We start from the raw sequence: 22,973 nt of genomic DNA on the forward strand, positions 1-22,973 counted from the left end.
ATAATTTCAAGTCAAAATGGCTTAGTGATGGCATTCCTAGTACCCTTGTCCTGCTACCTGGTAGAGATTGAGGTTTTGGAAGTGCTGTCAAAAGAGCCTTGATGGATTACTGTATTGCCTCATGTAGATGGTATACAGGCTGCCAGTGTGCATCAGTGGTAAAGGGAGTGAATGTAGAAGGTGGTGGCACTCAGGTGCCAGTAAAGAAGGCTACCTTTCTCTTGTATGGCATTGAGGAACCTCTAACCTGGTCTTGTAGCCACAGCAGTTAAATAACTAGTCCAGTTTAGTTTCTAGTCAATGGTAACGCCAGGACACTGATAATTGAGAACTAAGCAATGTCAATACCACTGAACATCAATGTTGGAGATGGTCATTGTCTGAGACAATGTGTGGTCCAAATACATCTTTGATCTAGATGTTGTCCAGGTTTTGCTACATCTGAACACAGGCTGTTTCTTAAAAATCTTGAATGGTGCTGAACATCATGTAATTATCAGCAAATATTCTCACTGCTGACTTTACAATAGAGGGGCAGTCATTAATGAAGTAGCTCTAGAGGAGTGGACTCTCCCTCAGGATACTTCCCTGAAGAATTCCAGCAGTTATGTCGAGGGACTGCGATGATTGACCTCCAACAACCACAGCCAACTTCTTTATCGACAGAAACAGAAACTGATGGAAAAGCTCAGCAAGTCTGGCAGTGTCTGTGTAGAGAAATCAGAGTTAACATTTCAGGTCAAATAACCTTCCTCAGAACTGATGATAGTTAGGAAAATGTCAGTTTATATGCAAAAGATAGGGTGGGGAGGGAGTGGGTAAGAATTAAACAAGAGGTGGGGATAGAGCACAAAGAGAGATGAGAACAAATGGACAGACAAACAAGTGGATAATGATCTGACTAGAAGAGTGAATAGCTATTAATGGGAAAAGTTAGTGGATAACAGTGGGTTGTGTGTGATAGCAGACTGTGTGTTCACAAGGCCTGACGTGTGGAGGGTTGGGATAAGGATATGGGAGAACTTAAGCCCTAAAGTTATTGAACTCAATATTGAGCACAGGGGGCTGCAGGGTCCTCAAGCGGAAAAAAAAATTAAGTTCAATAACTTTAGGGCTTGAGATCTCCCATGTCCTTATCCCTAACCCCACACATCAGGCCTTATTAACATAGTTCGACTATGACACACAATCCATGGATAGCCACTAACTGCTCCATTAATTGCTATTCACCCTTCTAGCCAGATCATTATCCATTCTTTTGTCTATCTAACTGCTCCTCTCTTTCTTTGGGGTCTATCCCCCGCTTTACTCCTTATCCCCATGCTCTCCCATCCTATCTTCTGCATATAAACTGACATTTTCCTAGTTACCATCACTTCTGAGGAAGAGTCACTCAACGCAAAACATTAACTCTGATTTCTCTCCACAGCTGCTGCCAGACCTACTGAGTTTTTCCAGCAATTTCTGTTTTTGTTTGGGGTTTATAGCATCCGCAGTTTCTTTTCAGTTTTTACCATCTTCTTTGTAGCAGATGTAATGAGAATCAGTGGAGACTTTCCTCCTTGATTCCCACGGACTCCAATTTCCCCAGGGTCACTTGATGCCACACTGTCAAATGTGACTTTAATTCATCAACAGTCACTCTCATTTCACCATAAAGTTCACCTGTCATTGTCGATTTTGAACTAAGGCTTGAATTAAGTCATGAGTTGAGTGGCCCAGGCAGAATGCAATCTGAGCAGGTTACTATTGAGCAGATGTTGCTTGACAGCATGATGATTCTGTTCATCATTTTGCAAAAGATTGATAGGGTGGTAATCGGATTTGTCCTACACAGGACAAACCTGGCCAATTTTCCACATTACCAGGTAGATGCTTATGTTGTAGCTGTGCTGGAAAAGCTAGACAAGAAGTGCAGCTAGTTCTGGAGCACAAATCTTTATCACTATTGTCGAAATGTTGTCAGGGTCCATAGCCTTTGTAGCATCTATCAGAATTTCATATGGAATGAATTGAAATAATTGTGGATTGGCAACTGCAAAGCTGGGGACCACAGCAGGATGCTGCATTGAGTCATGCAATTAGCACTTCTGACTGAAGATTGTTACAAGTGTGTCAGCCTTGTCTTCAGCACTAATGTGTTGGCCTTCTACATTGTTGAGAATGGGAATGTTTGTAGAGCTTCCCCTCCTCCCGTGATTTGCTTAATTGTCCCCATCGTTCATGACCGGATGTGACAGGACAGTAGAGGTTCATTGGTTTTGGGATCGCTTAACCTGATGCTGTTTGGCATGTCAAGTATCCCTGTGTTTTATTTCATTGAGCAGGCATCTCATTTTTAGGTATGCCTGATGTTGCTCCTGACATGCTGTCTCACATTCCTCACTGAACCAGTGCTGACCTTCCAAGTCATCAGCAAGTTTCCTTGCCCATGTTTGATCTGATGCATGAGACTTCATGGAATCCTGTGTCATTGTTGAGAACTTGCAAGGTAACTCCATCCTGACCATATATCACTGCACTGCCAATATAGGTGAGTCCATGTGGCAGTTTAGACTTCAGGCTAATGGTGGTGGTGCGCTGAACTCTGTCTGAAATATATAATTCTGAGACCGACTGTTGCTTAACCAGTCCATGAGACAGCTCTCAATCAGTTCTAGTACAAGACCTCAAACACGAGTGAGAAGAACTTTGCACAGTGAACAGGGTTGAACTTGCCATTGTCATTTCCAGTACCTAGATTGATGCCAAGTGCTCTGTCCAGTCTCAGTCCTAGCTTTTACAGTTTGTAATGTTGTTAGGCAATTTCAGAGAGCACTTAAGAGTCAACCACATGACTGTGGGTCTGGAGTCACAAGGAAGCAAAACTAGGTAAGGATAACAGATTTTTTCCCTAATAGATACATTGAGATGGGGTTCAATCTAAACTTGTGTACAAGATGTATCCTCTATCAATGCCAGGGTAGAACTCATTAACTGGCAAAGTTAGGTCTACAACATCTATTATAACATGGGGTTAGGATGCTGTTAATTTTACATTAAAAGTACAAAAGCCCATGAAAATAGGCTTAAAAAGATTCACATTAATGAGAAAAAAAACTTGTCCTATTCATTAATAAAACTAATCACAGTTCTTTACTAAGTTTGTAAAAGGAATGTAATAATCTTTGACCATTTCTCATCTACTGGCCCTTACCATGCAGTTCATTGCAAAGTGATTGTGCTGTGTTTGAAGTTCCATTGCATGTTGATGAGTAGCTCCAATTTCTGTGTAGCTGTTCAAAAAGAGTCCTTTGTTGTGAGAGATCCAGTCAAACATCTGAATAGAAGCAGGATATTTATTAAACACATTGAATCTCAATTAGTTTTATGAAACAATACATCAGGAAGTACAATTGTTCACCTGTAAGTTACTGGACACCAATGACTGAAAACATAGAATGTACCGCACACAAAATGGATCAGTTAAATTTAAGAGCATATACTTCCTTCAACTTCATCTTTTTTTCATAAATAACGCTTGAACAAACACAGCTAATTTTATCAAGCATTTATACAGATGTTTACGATCTGAGTCTGGCAACAGAACGATGCACACATAGCAACAGTGAAATCATGAAAATTTAAAGTGACTTGACTTCTGTCAAACTGCTTTCCAAAAATACAGTGGAAGAATCAGTGATGTGAAGATTATGTGAATTATTCACAATTAATAACACGTTAGAAAGGTACTAAATAAATGCTTCAAATTTATGCAATATACACAACTGATACACATAATTAATTACAAGATAGAAAGTTACTAAATAAATACTTCAAATTTATGCAGTATGCACAGCTGATACATTCTAGTCAAAACATGTGGGTGCTGGAAAAGCACAGCCAGTCAAGCAGCATCTGATCTGAGGAGCAGGCGAGTCGATGTTTCGAGCATATTTCTTCATGACATTCCTGATGCTTGAAACGTTGATTCTCTTGCTCTTCGGATCAGATGCTGCTTGACTGGCTGTGCTTTTCCAGCACTACACGTTTTGACTCTGATCTCCAGCATCTGCAGTCCTCACTTTCCCCCGATGCATATTCATCATGTAGATGCAGAATTTAAACTAGTATCCTTCATACACTGCAGTATTGCATGACGCGGCGAAATAGCTGAACATAATCACACACAAACATGTAAATGGCTCAGTGGGTAGTACCCTTGTTTCAGAAGATGGTGAATTCAAGTCCCATTCCAGCACTTGAGCATATAAACTCAGATGATAATTCAATAACATGAAGAAGTTCTAGATCATCAAGCATGCTGTCCTTCGACTGAGTTTTATATTGTTACCTCATTAGATAGATACTAAAGATGCATTACCATTACTTCAGATTTTGTAGTCAGCAGCCAGCAAGGTAGCTTGTTGCTGACAAGGAATTCCACCTCAATGAGCAACCTAGTTTTAAATCTTAACAGGAATTTTACTTCCAGACTCATGCAGTTGAACTGAAACAGATCAGTATTCATGACTGAGGAATCACAGTATTGAGCTGAAGTGATGTCACTAGGTTCTCCTAGAACCAGTCAAAGTAAAGGATTTATAAAACCATTCCCCTCCCCATCCTCCAAGAAAAGAAACTTAAATAAGATCACTTTATAAAATGTACATGGAGTAAATTAAAGATTGGGACAAACACATGGCGCGAACGTCGAAGCTAAAAATTCTAGTTTCCTTTTGAAAATATATTTAAAACTTAGCTTTAAAAACCTACTAATTAAAGTTTCAAGGTTAATTCTACCTTTCAGCAAATGTTGTTAGTCATATTACTGTTTAAAAAAAAGTGATGGTGTCTGAGTTAAGGAATTTAAAACAAATGCTGGCAGCTTCCAATCAACCACTGGCTTTGACTACTCAAAATAGATCATAATATCCAATGTTTACAGGTGGTGTTGACTTGCCCGATTCAGGACGCTCCCTGTATCAGGGCAGTCCCATGCTACAGGCTGCTATTAAATGTTTGCCATCCAAGTTCAGTAGAGAAGCTAAGATGTCTCTTTGCACAAAACATGCCTTACGCTACTAAGCTCCTACAGAGTGCTCAAAATCTATAGGTCAAATAATTAGCCATTTGAAATTCGCAACATCAGCAGCTATACAATTGAAGAAACTTGATTTGGGCATATGTGGTCTCATATTTTGTGATCAAGTAGAGATCAAAGCTACAACTTCCAATACACAAAGTCTTTCACATCCTGAGAATGCCCTGAAGTACTTCACCATCAATTAATTATTTTTAATTTAAATCACTGCTCTATTGTAGGAAAACCCAATGGTCACTTTTTAAAATGTCAAATCCCACAAACAGAAATGAGATAAACGATTGGTAATCCATTTTTGGGTGTTGTTGCCAATGAACTTTCATAGAATCATAGAAGCCCTACAGTGTGGAAATAGGCCATGTGGCCAACATGTGCACACCAACCCTTCAAAGAGTAACCCACCCAGACCCGCTCCCTACCCTATTACCCCTGACTAATGCACCGAACCTACACATCCTGAACACTAACACTAACTTTAACCCTATTGACCAGTACCATAGGAGAAATACTTTGCATATTTTTAAATGTTTGCAAATAACCTATTATGTAAGTTAAAATGATAAACAGAACCTTAGCTTATTGCCTCAGAACCTTTTACTAGAGGCTGAGTGTATGCCAGCAACAAAAAATCCTGACACTGCAAAACAAATTCTGGAGAAAATTATAAATATTTATACAATTCATAGATGTGTGTTTACACACATATATTAAATATAGTACAGTATACTCAAATAATTGTGGGAGGAACTGCTTTGCAATCAAAACGGGCATGATAGCAAGATGGCTCAGTGATTAGCACTGCTGCCTCACAGCACCAAGGACTTGGGTTTGATTCCAGCCTCAGGTGACTATCTATGTGGAGTTTGCACATTCTCTCAGTATCTGCGTGGGTTTCCTCCAGGTGCTCTGGTTTCCTCCCGCAATCCAAAGTTGTGTAGGCTAGGTGAACTAACCCTGCTAAATTAACTGTAGCGTTCAGAGATGTGTAGATTAGGTGCATTAGTCAGGGTAAATACGGTGCAACAGTGTAGCAAAATGGGTCGGCGTGGACTTGTTGAGCCAAATGGCCTTTTTCCACACAGTAAGGGTTTATGATTCTATGATAACTGTGCTGGAGAACAGAAGATATCAAAGGTTACAATTATCAAGAGTTATGCAGGATTCTGCCAATACTCTTATCATCCATTTAATCTGCTTCTTTCTACTGTTAACGTCCCTGGCCACAACAATGAACACATTTCAACATCAGACCATAGGTCAAAACTATATATTTAAAGCTACCTGTGCATAGCTCATCTCGTGTTACTGAAGTTTTTTCAATGCTGTGGAATGTGTTCAAATTTATTGGTCAGCCTCCTAAATTTCTTTCATTTCAGAACCACACATACCATACTTAAAAAACACAGGTGTCATGATCCAGCTACTTAGTCCTTAAAGCTTTATGGTAACCTTTTTAAGCCTAGATCAACTGGTAATATATTAAAACCACTTTGTGCAATGCAATTTCCATTGAAACATTAAATTGAAATGTTTCCAATATCATGATAAGATGTCTGAAGGTTCCCTTTTGTGATGCCAACGAATGGTGCTAAAGATAAATAGGAAGGTCAAACTTGACTGTCACATAAAAATCAGTATTCTCCAGGTACTTGAGCTGTTCTAGTAGCGGCATATTTTTTCCCTTAACTGATGAGTTCAAAAAGTATTTTTAATCATTCTGATTGTTCTATATTTTTCAATTAAAATCTAAATTGGTTAGGGGTTCAGAGACATGAAATAGATATAATAGATATATACTTAATTTGGTAGCATGCGACTTGTGACGTCCCACAGGGATCAAGTAAATGCCTCAACTTTCAACTATATTTATAAGTGACACAGATGAAGGAATAGAAATTCTGCATTCCAGTTTAACGCTACATTAGGTGGCATAGTAATAAGTATAGATGGTAGAAGAGTATTGCAAAGCAGCATTTTTACATTAGCGAGCATAAAAGTCTATTACAGGTGGAGGTCAACTTAACAAACCACAATCACATTCATTTTGGACCCATAACAGAGTATTTTCTAAAAGGTGAGAAACTAGGAATTGTGATGATGATTTAGGGACCTAAATACAGCAATCACTAAAACCTAATAAACAAGTAAAAATTATAATTAAAAGACTTTGGAATGTTAACCTATATCTCAAAAGGGTTGGAATACAAAGGGAAGGGAGCTGGAATACACAGGGGTGAAAGCTTTATTACAGTTAGTTAAAGTTCAGGTGAAAGTCTATTCAGTTCAGGGTATCACTTTCAGCAATGACACATAATGGTCTTACAGGGAAATACAGCAGAGACGCAGAATGATAGCTTGATCCTTACTCCCTTTAATTTAGAAAATAAAAGACTCTATATCTAATGAGGGTATTTAAGATGGTTAAAGGAATTTTTAAGAGTACAAAAAATAAAAATATTTCCTTTGGTAGGAAAATCCACATAAGCCTTAAAAATTATAGCATTCGTTAACATCATCATCATCTGGAAGTACTCTTCTACATAAAAAAAAATCAGGAAATCTGGAACACGTTCCACCAAAAAGCTGTTGAAGTGGTATCACTTGAACATTTCAAGATAAATTAGTATATTTTTACTACCCTTATGGAATTAAGGTAGCTAGATGGAGTTAAGTTACAAATTAGTCAGGATTTAAATTAATAGCAGAACAGGTTTGAAGGGCTAAATGCTCTATTCCTGTTCCTTCACTCTGATGAGTCAAAAGTTTGCTTTCTCCCTTCTTCTACAGCCAAAGGTTCAGTTGACCCCACTGGCAACCCCTGCTTGCTCAAATCCACTCAATATCCTTGGGGGATTGTCAGAAATTATATGATTTTAATTTTCATGTATACACATTTATATAAAACAGAATGCTTACCATACCCTCAGGAAATATCAAGGCACTTAGCAGAGAATTATAGAAAATATTTCCTATAAGCAAAGTACATAAGCAATTCATTAATCTACTTAATGTTTCAATTTTATTTTTTGGCCATAAGCACTCACCCCTGCTCTAATTTGAAGAATAGTGTCTGAACAGGCCAACAGGACCCCTGTTTAATACCTACTTCAAAAGATATTAATCTGACAACTGAGCACCCCCTCAATCAATAAAAGATATAAAGAGGTATATATCTTCATACCACTGTGTTCTCATAATTATTCTGACTAATCAACTAAAATGACATTCAATTTGTACAGTTTTGTTTCTCAAATACTTACAAATTTTATATTTTAGCTTACATTGCATAAATTCAAATTAAATTCATTAATGGGGATGAGAAATACCATAACTACTCCAAGACCAATGATAATTGTTATGCATGCTGAATGGTTTATGTAACCTTACCTTTTCTGCATCTTGTTCAAACAGCCTAAGCTGGAAGCACTGATCCAGTTTCAGCTTGCGTATATGCCACATCTGATGCAGATGCTGCCTGGTTGAGTGCAGTCTGTCCAGCATACTGGACACTTTTGGTACAAGGCCCTGAAAATCTGCATTCCCTGATATAGAGTTCTTATGGGGAAAACTTTCACTACTTTGAATTCTCTGCAGCAATTTTTGCCCTTCTAGGTCCAGCTCTTCAATTGGAGCTTTGATTACTTTTTTCTTCAGTAGTGTATGCTCATCAATCATTTTTCTAGCTCCATCCAAGTCCTGAGGGAAGTCTTTTTTGGCTAGCATCTCCTGCAGTTCTTCAAGTCTGGATAACATGTGTGATGCATTACTTATGAAGTCTTCAAAGGCCACATGGATCTCAATCCACTCCTCATGGTTGTACTCTAGACAGCCATCAAACTCAGGAGTGAGCTGGGATGGGTCAACAACTTTGGTAAGACCTTCTATGGACACCATGTTAGTCTAAATATAGACAGAACAAAAAAAAACAGATTATTCTTGCTACTCAATTAGTCAATATGAAAGACCACACTTTAGTAGAACACATAATACAGCCCTAGGATTAACGGACATCGACTTCCATGCATTCCAGTACAACTCCAGCTTTACACTTTTCACATTTGGGATTCAGAACTTTTTCATCTCTGCTGTACAGTAAGAGAAAGTACATGAATACATTTAAAAGGTAAAATTATGAATAGAAAAATTTAAAAAGAAAAATTACAGGACCTATTGTTGAAACGTGACATTTAAAGAATTCTTCATCATTTTTTTTGTAATATGTCTGGCTTTCACTTTGCAAATGCATAGGCCTTGTTACAAAACTGGAATAATGCTGTAATGATGGATTGGCCAAATGGGTGCAGCATTTTGCAGCATTTCTAAAAATTATAAGACATAAAAGGTTCATTGCAGATTTCATGTAAAGAATTAATTAATAAATAATATAACTTCTAGACCTTGAATGATCTTTATTTATTAAAAAAAATGAAGTCACTATTGCAGCTATGTTTAAACTTAAACACTGCCCCCCCCCCCACTTTAAACTATACCTTGTATCTCTTTCTGTAGAAAGTTTATAATTAATTTAATTGGAAGCACTGGGCAGGGAAAAAAACACAAATTTTACGAATGTGGCTAAAGGGACCTCCTTTTCGCACTGTCCTTATGCTATTAGGTAGATTTTTCATGTAACACTTATGTACAGAACATAGAATTGTTCACTATAAGGAAGAAGAAACAATTTAAAACAGGCTGTGGAGATTTGGGGTACCAGGACTAAATTCTGGCTTTAAGTGCTCACATTACTTCTTCATGCCCCTGCAAGACTTGATATGCTGGATGTTAAAGAAAACAAAATTCCTGCACTTTACTAGCCTCAACAAGATGCTGCAGTGAGCTACTATTCTTAAAAATAACAGGTTTACTTAAAGTGATATGACTACGAGCCATGTGAGGCAGGCCCTGCAGCAACTATTGACTAAAGAGTTATGTGAAACCAACTAATAAATAATTAAATATTGAATTTCATGGGGAGCACAATGAACTGAATATAACTTTACATTTTCATGCTCAACTAAGGTGCATGTGTCCCTAGGACTATTTTACTGAGCCTACATTTTTTTGAATAAAAATATTATATTCAAACTGAATGTAAAGGAACATCATTCATCAGAGAAGGTTCATTAATTAGTCCTCCAGTACACTAGCATTGTCTGAACAATTCATGTGATTAAGTTTTTAAACTTCTTCTAAGCATTGTTTACTTAGGACTAATAGTTGTATCACAGTATGAGATTAAAAGATATGTTCACATAAAATATATTGAGAAACTTTGTCATTTTCTCACATTATTAAAATTATTTTGTCCTATACAGCATGGCTGAAACCCAAAATAAGCTTACCAAGCTCAATATGTAGGCACAAAACACAGTTAAATAGTCTGGGCAAAATAGTTACTTCAGAAGCAGAGCAACAAGTAAAAGATTCTTTTCATAATTAGTCTAATATTTATATTTGAAAGTACCTCAAATTCGAATTTAGAACTGCCAAAGTTAGTCCTTTGCTTCTGCCAGAAATTGTCTGGCTTGATGATCAGTGCAACGTGAATACAGCCAGGAAACGATTCCTGTAGAATCTTCAGCAGTGGTTTAATGGAATCCCACTTGGATCCACGCATGTCAACTATCACAGTGAACCCTCGCTTACATACTTCCTCACTAGAGAAAAGAAATACAAATCACATCCTGAAAATAAATATGAACAAGACACACCAAATAACATTAAAATTACACCAGATGAAGACTGGCAATGATGTAGGATTAGACGTTCCATTCATCAAGAGTTTTCTTGGGAAATCAGAGAACAAATACAAATGGACTTGTTCAAGTAAGTGACCTGAAGTAACTTTTGCTTTTGCTTTTCTTTTTAGAACTTTCTTCTCTCTAGAACTCCTCGCTGGAATATGATTCCACACATGCTGGGCCGCCTCCATCATCCAGTCCTCACCAAGTGATTATCACTGATGTATGAGCCCAGACAACGAATAGTTAACAGGTTACATGAGGATCAGTATGTCTAATGTTGCTCTCAACATACTTTCAAATAAGAATTTATAACAGGGTGATTAAATAATGATTAAGAAAAGGTTTAAAGTGAATATTTTCTCTTCATTGATATAGAACTGAATCAATTTTATCATCTTTATCACCATTCTTGTTGAGATTCATTGCTACAGAGAAGAACGGTGACCAAACACCTTTAGATCCTTATCCAATCATGAAAGAGGTTGAGAAATGACAGACCACCACAATCAGAGACAAAGGATCCGATTGTTGTCTAAACAAGGGCAAACACCGAACAATGGACAGTATGCAGAAGTAAAATAACAACAAAGCTGGGTGACACTATTTGAGGATTTTGAAGAAATGATCTTGAGACTGAAAACCTCCAGGTAAACAAGACAAACATCGTTTAACTGGACAAGCTGCAGAAATCCTAAATAGAATGAATTTAACCCATCTTAACACAGGTTCTTGGAACACCAGTTAACAAACACAAAAATGATCATTTCAATCATGAACCAACATTTACTTCCTAATAACTTTAGATCAGTTAGAAGCAGAGATGAGAGAGGCTGAAGACAAAAAAAAAGTCCTGTTTTTTAAAATGACAAGCAATTGTGAAATTATAGCACATGGGGTAATCAGTGGTTAATGCAAATGCTATTAACCCACTTCAAACAAGTGTAATTATTAGACTATGAGTGGTTAGTTTTGCCTTTGTTGTTTTCTACCATGGTTAACATTACAACATTTAACAAGTTGTTTTCCAGTATGACTCTATTTTAACTCACCAATATCTGATCAAGAACAATTAAGGATGGGCAACAAAAGCTGGTCTTGCCATGATTGCCCAGATCCCACGAACTAAAACATCAAACAAAAACCTAAAAATGAATCTGATCTCAATGCCAGCAGAAACAAAACCTCTAACATAGCAATGGTAACATTAAGCACACAATTACTAAAGTTTGCATATTATAGAAAAATAAATAAATGATACATCATACTGTAAATAGAAAGTTATAAATTTGAATTAGCAGCAGAGGTGTGCCATCAAATTAATTTTAGAACATCAGTTGATCTAAATAAGTTGACCTGAGTTGATTTCCTAAAAACACTTGGTTAGTGAATAAAGTTTTTTGCAATAACTGCATGCTTGATTCAAAAATTTTAATATTGTATTCGTTAAGATTTTTGTGCCTTGTGAGTTTCTCTTTTTAGCAATGAACAGTCTCCAATACAGAGACGCGTATTTTCATAGCAACAGTTGGTCCAGTGCAGAACTCCACTATAGCTAGGAGCACACACCTCCATTCTGGCCTATGTTCAGCTCCAGTCCTGACCCAGACTAAAGATCCACTCCAGACCAGCATGGGTACGCATCTCCGAATCCAGCTCAGTCACGCAGAGCCTCAATACACACCATCACTCCTGTAGCCTCTCTGCATTTCATGCTTCCCCTTTATGTCATATAGTCCCTTCAGTCCAACTCATCCATGCTGATCAGATATCTTAAATTAACTGAGTCCCATTTGCCAGTATTTGGCCCATATCCAGGGAGAAAGAGAGGGCTGCAGATGCTCGAGATCACTCAAAAAAGTGTGGTGCTGGAAAAGTACAGCCAGTCAGGCAGCTCGAAACGTCAACCCTCCTCTCTCGAATGCTGCCTGACCAGCTGTGCTTTTCCAGCACCACATTTTTTTTACTTTGGCTCATATCCCTCTAAACCCTTCCTATTCAGATACCCATCCAGGCACTTTTTAAGTGTTGCAATTATACCAGCCTCCATCACTTTCACTGTCAGCATATTCTATATGTGCACCACCCTCTCCGTGAAAAGGTTACCCCTTAGTCTGTTTCAAATCTTCCCTCTCGCCTTAAACCTGCACCCTCTACTTTTGGACTCCCCTAGCCCAGGGGCAAAGCTCTTGGCAATTCGCCTAATTCATGCCTCCCATGATTTTATAAATTTCTATAAGATCACTCCTCAGCCTCAGACGCTCCAGAGACTCTCACCATAGCTCAAACACTCCAATCCTGGCAACATACTTGCAAATCTTTTCTGAACCCTTACAAGTTTCACAACATCCTAGTTATAGCAGAGAGACCAGAACTGAACACAGGATTTGAAAAGTAGACTAACCAATGTCCTGTAGCTGCAACATGACCTCCAAATTCCTATACTCAATGCACTGACCAATAAAGACAAGCATAACAAATGCCTTCTTCACTATCCTATCTATTTGCGACTCCACTTTCAAGGAACTATGAAACTCCACTCCAAGGTCTCTTTGCTCAGCAACACTCCCCAGGACCTTAACATCAAGTGTATATATCCTGCCCTGATTTGCCTTTCCAAAATGTAGCACCTCACCTTTATTGAAATTAAACTCCATCCGTCACTCCTTTGCTCATTGACCCATCTGATCAAGGTCCCATTGTACTCTGAAGTAACCTTCTTTGCTGTCCACTATACTTCCAATTTTAGTGTCACCTGCAAACCTATGGACCATACCTTCGAGTAAAAAGTGAGGTCTGCAGATGCTGGAGATCAGAGCTGAAAATGTGTTGCTGGTTAAAGCACAGCAGGTTAGGCAGCATCCAAGGAACAGGAAATTCGACGTTTCGGGCCAGAGCCCTTCATCAGGAATGAGGAGAGGGTGCCAGGCAGGCTAAGATAAAAGGTAGGGAGGAGGGACTTGGGGGAGGGGCGATGGAGATGTGATAGGTGGAAGGAGGTCAAGGTGAGGGTGATAGGCCGGAGTGGGGTGGGGACGGAGAGGTCAGGAAGAGGATTGCAGGTTAGGAGGGCGGTGCTGAGTTCAAGGGAATCGACTGAGACAAGGTGGGGGGAGGGGAAATGAGGAAACTGGAGAAATCCGAGTTCATCCCTTGTGGCTGAAGGGTATGTGGAAGACATCTTGAAACCTATTGTATAGGGGATCTCCAGCTTCTGTCGCAACACTACTGATTACTTACAGAAACTCAGCACCCACGGTCAAGTTGAACCAGGAACATTTCTCGTCACAATGGACATTTCCGCACTCTACACCAACATCCCCCACAATGATGGCATCGCGGCAACAGACTCAGTACTCAACACCAACAACTGCCAATCTCCAAACATCATCATACAACTTATCCGCTTAATCCTTGATCACAACGTCTTCACTTTTGACAACCAGTTCTTTATCCAGACACATGGAACAGCCATGGGGACCAAATTTGCAACCCAATATGCCAACAGTTTTATGCACAGGTTCGAACAAAACTTCTTCTCTATGCAGGATCTCCAACCAACATTATACACCAGGTACACTGATGACATTTTCTTCCTCTGGACCCATGGTGAGGAGTTACTGATAAAACTACACAGTGACATCAACAAGTTTCATCCCACCATCAAACTCACCATGGACTACTCTCAACTATCTGTCTCATTCTTGGACACATGCATCTTCATCAAGGATGGACACCTCAGCATTTCCTAGCAACTGAAAAACTATGCCATGTTCTTCGAGACCTGCAACACATTATCACTGAGGATAAGCACCTTCCCCACACCTCCACTACTTGCCTTTAAACAACCGCCAAACCTCAAACAGATTGTTGTTCGTAGCAAGCTGCCCGGCTCTCAGGACAACTCCGTACAACCCTGTCACGGTAGGCACTGCAAGACGTGTCAGAGTGTGGACATAGATACCACCATTACGCGTGGGGACACCTCCCACCTTGTACATGGCAGGTACTCATGTGACTCAGCCAGCGTTTTCTACTTTATACGTTGCAGGCAAGGAAGCCCGGAGGCATGGTACATTGGGGAAACCAAGCAAAGGCTATGACAATGGATGAATGGGCACTGCACAAAAATCAACAGACAGGAGTGTTCCCTCCCAGGTGGGGAACGCTTCAGTGGTCCAGGACATTCGACCTCAGACCTTCGGGTGACCATCCGAAGGCAGACTTCAGGGCAGACAGCAACGAAAAGTGGCCGAGCAGAGGTTGATAGCTAAGTTCGGTAAAAATAGGGAGGGCCTCAACCGGGACCTTGGGTTCATGTCACACTACAGGTGACCACCATTGCACTATACATACACACACAGATACTCCTACACACACACCTATACACATGGAGACACATATACACAGACGCGCACACAGACACCCACACACACCCTTACAGACACACACACTACCATATGCGCCCCCTCAAGACTTAAGACACTCTGCACTCACTACATACATACACACACACACACACACTTTCTCATACTCTCAACCCCCAACCCAGACAGATACACACACACAGACAGACAAAGACCCACATACACACATATATTTTGTGAGGTGATTTGTACTTGCAGGGTTACATTGTACTTTGCTCAAAAACTGCATGAATTCATGTAAAACTCCATTATCTCACTTTTTAGATTAAAATCAATCTAAACATTATGGCTAACACCTTCAACATATTGTCTAGCCATCACTATTGTTAACAGCTAACCTGAGAATGCAACTTTTTAAAAAAAGGTTTTGTGATTTACACATGAAAGAAGTGAAACTGTCATGGTATTCTAACAGATGAAAGGCTTAACAGACAATCAATTTTTCGATGTATAATTTCAGTGACATCACACTGTAAATTTTTGGTATAAATTCTGTGTGTTAGGATTGAGCCTTCCACTACCACCTGATGAAGGAGCGACGCTCCGAAAGCTAGTGTGCTTCCAATTAAACCTGTTGGACTATAACCTGGTGTTGTGTGATTTTTAACTTTGGTCCTTAGTGTGTTTGTAAAATCCCTTTGGATTCTTCTTAACCCTCTTTGACAAAGCTCTCTCATGTCCCCTATTCCTATTGCTTGTATACTCTTCTAGGGTTTCACTCGGTCCCTGCTGTCCATACCTGGCACATGCATCCTTTTTTTTCTTGACCAAAACCTCAATTTCTCTAGTCATCCAGCACACCCCACATCTATCAGCCTTGCCCATTCACACTAACAGAAACATACTGTCCCTGGCTTTCATTATCTCAGTTTTGAAGGCTTCCTCTTCCAAGCCTTCCCTATACCACCCACAAATATCCACCCACAACTAACTTTGAAAGTTCTTGCTTAATACTGTCAAAAGTGGCCTTCCATCAAATTTGATTGTTTTATTTATTGTCACTTGTACCAAAGTACAGTGAAAAGCTTTGTTTACATGCAGTACAGGCAGATCACAATAAGCTAGGATGTATAGAACAAAAGATTTAGACGGAGGCATACATGTAACATTGTACAGGGCATACAAGACAGATCACTGTTAACAAGATCAGCATTATTTGAGGTTAGAGAGTCAATTCAATAGTCCAATAACAGCTGGGAATAAGCTGTCCCTCGTGTGTGTTCAGGCTTCTGTACATTCTGCCTGATTGAAGAGGTTGTCGGATTTCATTACCAGGCTCTGAAGGATCTTTGATGTGGCTGCCTTTTTCCCATGTAAATAGAGCCCATGAATGGAAGGTGGGCTCCCCTTATGGCTTGGGCTATGCACACCACCCTCAGTAGTTTCCTCTGATCCTGGCAGAGCAGATGCCATGCCAGGCCGTTATGACCTGGACAGAATGCTTTCTATTGTGCATCTGTAGAAGTTGGTGAGGGTCCTTATGGACATGCCAAATTACTGGAAACAAGATATTTGCATTTAAATAGAAATATAAAACTGCCGTAAGGTGCTTCAAAAGGATAAATGGAGCAGGAAATAAGATCCTATGGGCTACTCGCAATGGGATTGTTAATATCCTGCACAGAAATATGCATATTGTAAGTTTTTTAGATTACTTACAGTGTGGAAACAGGCCCTTCAGCCCAACAAGTCCACACCGACCTTCCGAAGAGCAACCAACCCATTCCCCTACATTTACCCCTTCATCTAACACTACGGGCAATTTAGCATGGCCAATTCACCTAACCTGCACATCTTTTGTAACTGTGGAAGGAAACCGGACCATCCGGAGGAAACCCACGCAGACACGGGGAGAATGTGCAAACTCCACACAGACAATTGCCTGAGGCGGGAATTGAACCTAAGTCTCTGGTGCTGTGAGGCAGCAGTGCTAACCACTGTGCCTTCGTGCCGCCCACAGTTCTTATTGGTGGGTAAAATTTCATGGATTTACTGTAGTTGCAAAGACTACAGCTGAAGCAGCTGGAAATTCTAACAAAAGAGGTTTGGAGATAGGGAGAGGCACAGAAAATAATGCACTGATAACTTGCAAGAAACGAAGTGCTACGTAAAGTTCTAGGGCAGGATAAACATAACCAAACAAGTGAAAATAGAAGAAATTTCTGAATTCTAAATACAAAATATAATGATAAAATACATATCTGAAAAAGATATTAGCACAACTAGGAAATAAAACGTAAGAACTGCTCAAAATCTGAAATAAAAACAGAAGTTGGTCTAAATCCACAGCAAGTCAATCAGCACCTTAAATTAGAATCCACTGGCTCTTCCAGTGTGACTCTCGTTCCAGAATGATAACATTATAATTTGAACCCTAAATTACAATGACCAAATAAAAGGGTTGAACATAATATAGGAGTTAAACAATAGGTATTTAAACAATTGCCAGAAAATGTTGAGAGGATTAAGTTTATAAATATTTAACTGATAGTTGCAGGTAAAGAATAAAAAAGTTACTTGCACAGAGCAATGAGAGAGGTAAAAGTCATTATTTTGTATTCCTATGAATGCAAATTTATACAGAAAAAAAATTACAATCTTGCATGAGTCACTGAAGAGGCCACATTTGAAATAGTCAAAAGAACATAGTTTTCTTTGGAGAGTGCGTACAAATGGAAGGCTCTGACAATGAAGTATCAGAACTATCCAGAAACAACACGATTGTTTTAATAGGATTTGTTAAATGTTGATGAAAATTATTTGATATCAACAATTGAGGCAGAGTTATAAGTTAAAGATGGGTGCTCTGATCAACCTGAAACACTAATTGTGACTTTCTGTCTCCACGGATGCTGATTCACTAAGTGAGCATTTCAGATATTTTCTGTTTTTAGGTTCTGATGCATTGGTTTTGTGTTGTGATGAAGACAGCTAAAATTGAATTAAGAAAACCAATGCATCAACTTCAGCAAGTACCAAAAACTCTATATTCTCACCTGGCAACTGTCTCACAGGCCGAATCAGCTTTTTCTGATTCAAGGATCCTTTCTGACCCAGGCTAAGCTTTTGAACCCATGACATTTTGTAACACCGAGGCATCATTTCAGTTTACTAACAATAAAACCTTCATTCCAAAGGCAATCTCTTTACTATTATAATATCAGACTCAACTTTTCCAGGGATTTCCTAGGCAGTTATCAACGCTCACCTTATTTAACATTTTGCTCATTCAAAGCTCGGTTTTCTTACTTGACATCGTACATGGCTCAGATCCTTTCACTGACATACTGGCTTCCTGTTCCCCACAGCCTCAAATTTAAAAATTCCCATCCTCGGGTTAGACTAATTCCTCGTTCTAAATTCTCCTTCTTATTCATAGTCGATTGCTGTAGCCCGTCTCATATTCTTGCTCCCTTGTCCAATTTGATGCCTCTGCCTTCAGCTTCCTAGATCTCCCTTCCCAAATCTTTCCTCGCTACTCCATTTCCTCCTGTAAAAACATGCTTATAGTTATTCCTCATGACCATTCCTAACATACAAAAGCAATATGATTTTATTCTTGTTGCAACTGACAAACATCGCTCTGTAGAGATTGCGTACATCATGTAAAATAACGATTGCATTAAAAATAAAAATATATATTTGGGTCAGCATACTAAATTCAGTATTTTGGTACTTCATCACTGTCATCAATTTATATATGTTACGTTTATTGTGGACTTGCGCACAAATTTTTAAATAATTAGCTGTAAGTGCTTTACACTTGCATATATTAATAAGATGGCAAGATTAATAATTACGTGAACCATATTTAATGAAATTAGTTCTCTATAATTAGAAAACATACACTTCAACTACCTTCACTGCATGATATGTTTCATGAAGGTTACAAAATCCTTTCCTGACAACTAGTCAGTCTGCCTGAAAAATCATCAGAAGCTTTATGTATTTCAGCAGTGTAGATTAAATAAAATTCTTTACTGAAATCAACAACTTTCAACAAGGTCACCTTTCTGATTTGATATTAGAAATGGCAACAATTCATTACAAAAATTTTACTTTCTTATTACAATTAACAGGAATACCAGATATTCTACCCTCACTTTTGACCGGGCTTTAAAAATAAATTAAAATTAGGCCATCATAATATGCTTCTGCAGATCAAATTAAAAATTACTCAAGTAAGTGCATTTATAAAAATATGTTGAAATTAAGCCTCTAACACCATATAAATGTTCACTTCTATTTCATTCTTCTTTCAAATAAACAAAAGCAAAGTTTATGGTTAATTTCTTGCATAAGCTCTAGTTGCAATATCAATTTAAAATTGGATAATCCAAATTCAAAGATTTAAAAAAAGGTAAGTATATTATATTTAGGTGAGTGGAAGTGAAAGTGAAGCCAATTTGTTTTCCTTCTATCACTCACAGTCTTGGGACTAGATCAGGTTGGGATATCTGGTCGGCATGGACGGGTTGGACCGAAGGGTCTGTTTCCATGTTGTACATCTCTATGACTTTAAAATTTACAAATATTTGGTTTTCAATCCCTGTAGGGAACAAAATCTTCAGTATACAAATCGCACTTGAAACATAAAACATTTATAACTATGGAAAGTATTATTCTAGTGCACAGAATGACAGTGCATTTATTGTAGCATTTACACATACACGAAAGTTTCTGAATTTGAAAAAACACTTTCAAAAGACTTAACAGCAACAAAATCCCCAACTGTAAGTCATATGCTGCAACATATCATGCTACAGCTGCTTGCAATCTTACATTATCACTCAAAAAGATCAAGATGTCACTATTCTCTTTAAATTTCCCATTTGTATAATGTCTTGCACTAAATAAAATTCAGGGACATACATGTTGATAAAAATATTTATATTTTTACTCATGGCTCATGTTTGATGGAAAGCAAATTAAGAGCTCTGAAGGGGAAAAGGGGATCTCATAAAACAGTTACCTGTTCATCTTTAAACTTCATACATGGATACATATTTCAGAATAAATAAATTCAGTGCTTTCATCATACCTTGGAATATTAGCTAAATAGGAGATAAGCCGCCTAAGATCTTCTTGTCTTATTCTGTCATGGTTGCTACGTGCTGGAAATGTCAAGACGGGACCTCCACGCTTATCTCGTCCACCTAAGAAAAGAAATCAGAGGACAATTAAAGACAAGCAAGTAATGACAAGTCTTCTCTGAAACATGATCTTATAATGAGTTGATATAGAAGTAAATTGGTCTCTAAACTACAGGATACTCACATAGGGCACAAGAAAACAGTAAATACTAATTACATTCACTATAATTGAAGTGGAAAGTGCTGGTCTTGTGGTAATGTCATTGGACTAGTAATATAGAGTCCCAAGCCAATGTTCCGGGTATGTGGGTTCAAATCCCACCAGGGCAAATAGTGAATTTTGAACTTAATAAAATTATATTTTAAAGTAATAGATATTAGCCATGTAATGAATGTTCATTGTTGCAAAATCACAGCTGGGTCAGTAATGTCCTTCAGGGAAGGTAATCTGGTCTTCTTAACTGGTCTGGCCTACATGTAACTCCAGATTCAGAGAAATGTGGTTGACTCTTAACTGACCTTTGTAGAATTAGGGATGGGCATAAATGCTGGCCTAGCCAACACAGTGCATAAATGAATTAATAAAAATATCTATAACTTTAACAGCCACATTCTCCTGAGATGGCCAATGTGTGAAGACTTGGACAAATGCACTCGCCAACATTCTTTCTATCCTTTGTGAACTTGAGTCCATCCCAAACTCTGTTACATTCCGTTTCTTAGTGCATACTAAGTTCTGCACTCTGTTACATTCCGTGTCTTAGGCATACTAAGTTCCTGGTCAAGCAGTGCTTTCATCTGAAAGCCTTACCTATTTTTTCATATTCCTTCATGGTCTTTCCCCTTTATTATTTCAGTAATCCTCTCCAGCCCAATAACCCTCCAAGGAATTTGCATTCATCTGGCTAGGTGTTTAATCAGGCAAGAAGTTCTTAATTCCCTTCCTACAGCTCTCTGCCTCTGTCCCCTGCCTTCCTCTATTAAGACGTTCCTTAAAATATACCTCTTTGAGCAAGCCTTCAGTCATGTGATCATGCTTCAGTGTTATGTTTTGCTTATAACATGTCTGTGAGTCTTACGGAAGCTGTGCATCAGCACGTTAATCCCTTTGCATGAAGTTTCTCAGCAAATACTTGTCCACACAGTTTGGCGGGAATGTTGCAAGGACACTCCTGTTGCCACCTCCAAACTAAGTACCTGATATCTGAACACGTCACTCCTCATAAAATTGTTGTGAAGGTCAACAACATGCCAATCTTAAAAAGGGGTGATCCAACATTCTGTATCATCAAATCTATCTTAAGTCAAAATTACTCATTACGTGTGTGCATTCAGTCTCGTGATGTGATAGCTACCACAATGAGCTTTTCCTTCCTTTACCCAAATCCTCAAGTACAGAGGAACCTAATTATCCGGCATTCAATTAAACAAATTTCAGATTATCTGAACAAGATCGTAAGGTTCCAATGCTTGGCTAACTATGTTACCTGGTATTCAATTAATCAAACAAAATACTCCTGCCCGTGTCCTTCGGATAATCGAGGTTCCTCTCTACATGGGTTCCAACTCAGTCAGGTCAAACTTATCAGCTTCTCTATTTCTTTCTCTAAAAATGTTACCTGGCATACTGAGTATTGTGATAAAACATATCAGGGCATATGTACTGTTTATGTAGGGCGGCACAGTGGCTTAGCAGTTAGAACTGCAGCCTCACAGCGGCATGGACCCGGATTCAATTCCAACTTCAGACAACTGTCTGTGTGGAGTTTGCACATCCTCCCCGTGTCTGTTTGGGTTTCCTCTGGGTGCTCTGGTTTCCTCCCACAATTAAAAGATGTGCAGGTTAGGTGAATTGGCCAGGCTAAATTGCCCACTGTATTAGGTGCATTAGTCAGAGGGAAATGCAGCTGGGTGCGTTCCTCTTCAGAGAGTCGGTGTGCACTTATTGGGCCAAATGGCCAACAGTAGGAAATCTAATCTAATGGAGGTAATGCCTAATGCTGAGTATATGAGAAATAAAGAAAACAGGCCAAATGGCTATAAGACAAGCCTTTGACTCGAATTCAAAAGAATCAGGAGATCAGTTCAGAAGGCAGAAGTCTCATCCTAAGGAGAATCCTGTTTTTTCAGGGAAATAACCACCCTGGCTGAAATGGTGAAACTTCCATGCAAGGAAAGTTTGCTTAGAAGTCCTCATGTTGTTAGAACTGAAAAGAGGTTTAGAACATCAGATCTGAAAAATGTTCAAAAGGAAGTTGTAAAAATATTTTAGCAGCTCAAAATAAAAAGCTGAGAAGAGCCAGTTAAGTAAAAAAAAACACAATTTAAATAAGGATGATATTTCTGATTGAGAAACTGTAAACGGGTGGAAATTTTATTTTGTGATTTATGTTAAGATCTTTCTAAACTATCGAACTGTAGCAGAACTTTGCTTTGATTTGTGATAGAAAATCTGATTAATGTTATTGCATATGATATCTTTAGACATAATTTTATTTGATCAAAATAGACCAATTTAAATGGTCTCTGTAAAGTACTGGGGTAAAAAGCAATTAAGAAAAAGCTATAATTACTTAAATCTGCATATATCATAGAATCATCCAACCAAATAGTGCCAAATAGAAGCTCC

The 22,973-nt window shown here is 38.6% G+C and overlaps 1 protein-coding gene across 5 annotated transcripts in view; it reads right to left on the minus strand.

Annotated features, from left to right (window-relative positions):
• The window catches only part of LOC132815624 (triple functional domain protein), a 547,994-nt gene that overhangs the window by 340,919 nt on the left and 184,102 nt on the right, over positions 1 to 22,973 (minus strand). For 4 of the 5 annotated variants that reach the window (XM_060824569.1, XM_060824567.1, XM_060824565.1 and 1 more), the window contains exons 3-6: positions 20,293 to 20,407; positions 10,548 to 10,740; positions 8,471 to 8,983; positions 3,197 to 3,319 (exon numbers count right to left, since the gene is read on the minus strand). In XM_060824569.1, the coding sequence (XP_060680552.1) occupies positions 3,197 to 3,319; positions 8,471 to 8,983; positions 10,548 to 10,740; positions 20,293 to 20,407 (944 nt within the window). The remainder of the gene's footprint in view (positions 1 to 3,196; positions 3,320 to 8,470; positions 8,984 to 10,547; positions 10,741 to 20,292; positions 20,408 to 22,973) is intronic. The other variant, XM_060824568.1, reaches the window with a different exon arrangement.

Source organism: Hemiscyllium ocellatum, chromosome 5 (genome assembly GCF_020745735.1).
Source record: "Hemiscyllium ocellatum isolate sHemOce1 chromosome 5, sHemOce1.pat.X.cur, whole genome shotgun sequence".
NCBI classification, from domain to species: Eukaryota; Metazoa; Chordata; class Chondrichthyes; order Orectolobiformes; family Hemiscylliidae; genus Hemiscyllium; species Hemiscyllium ocellatum.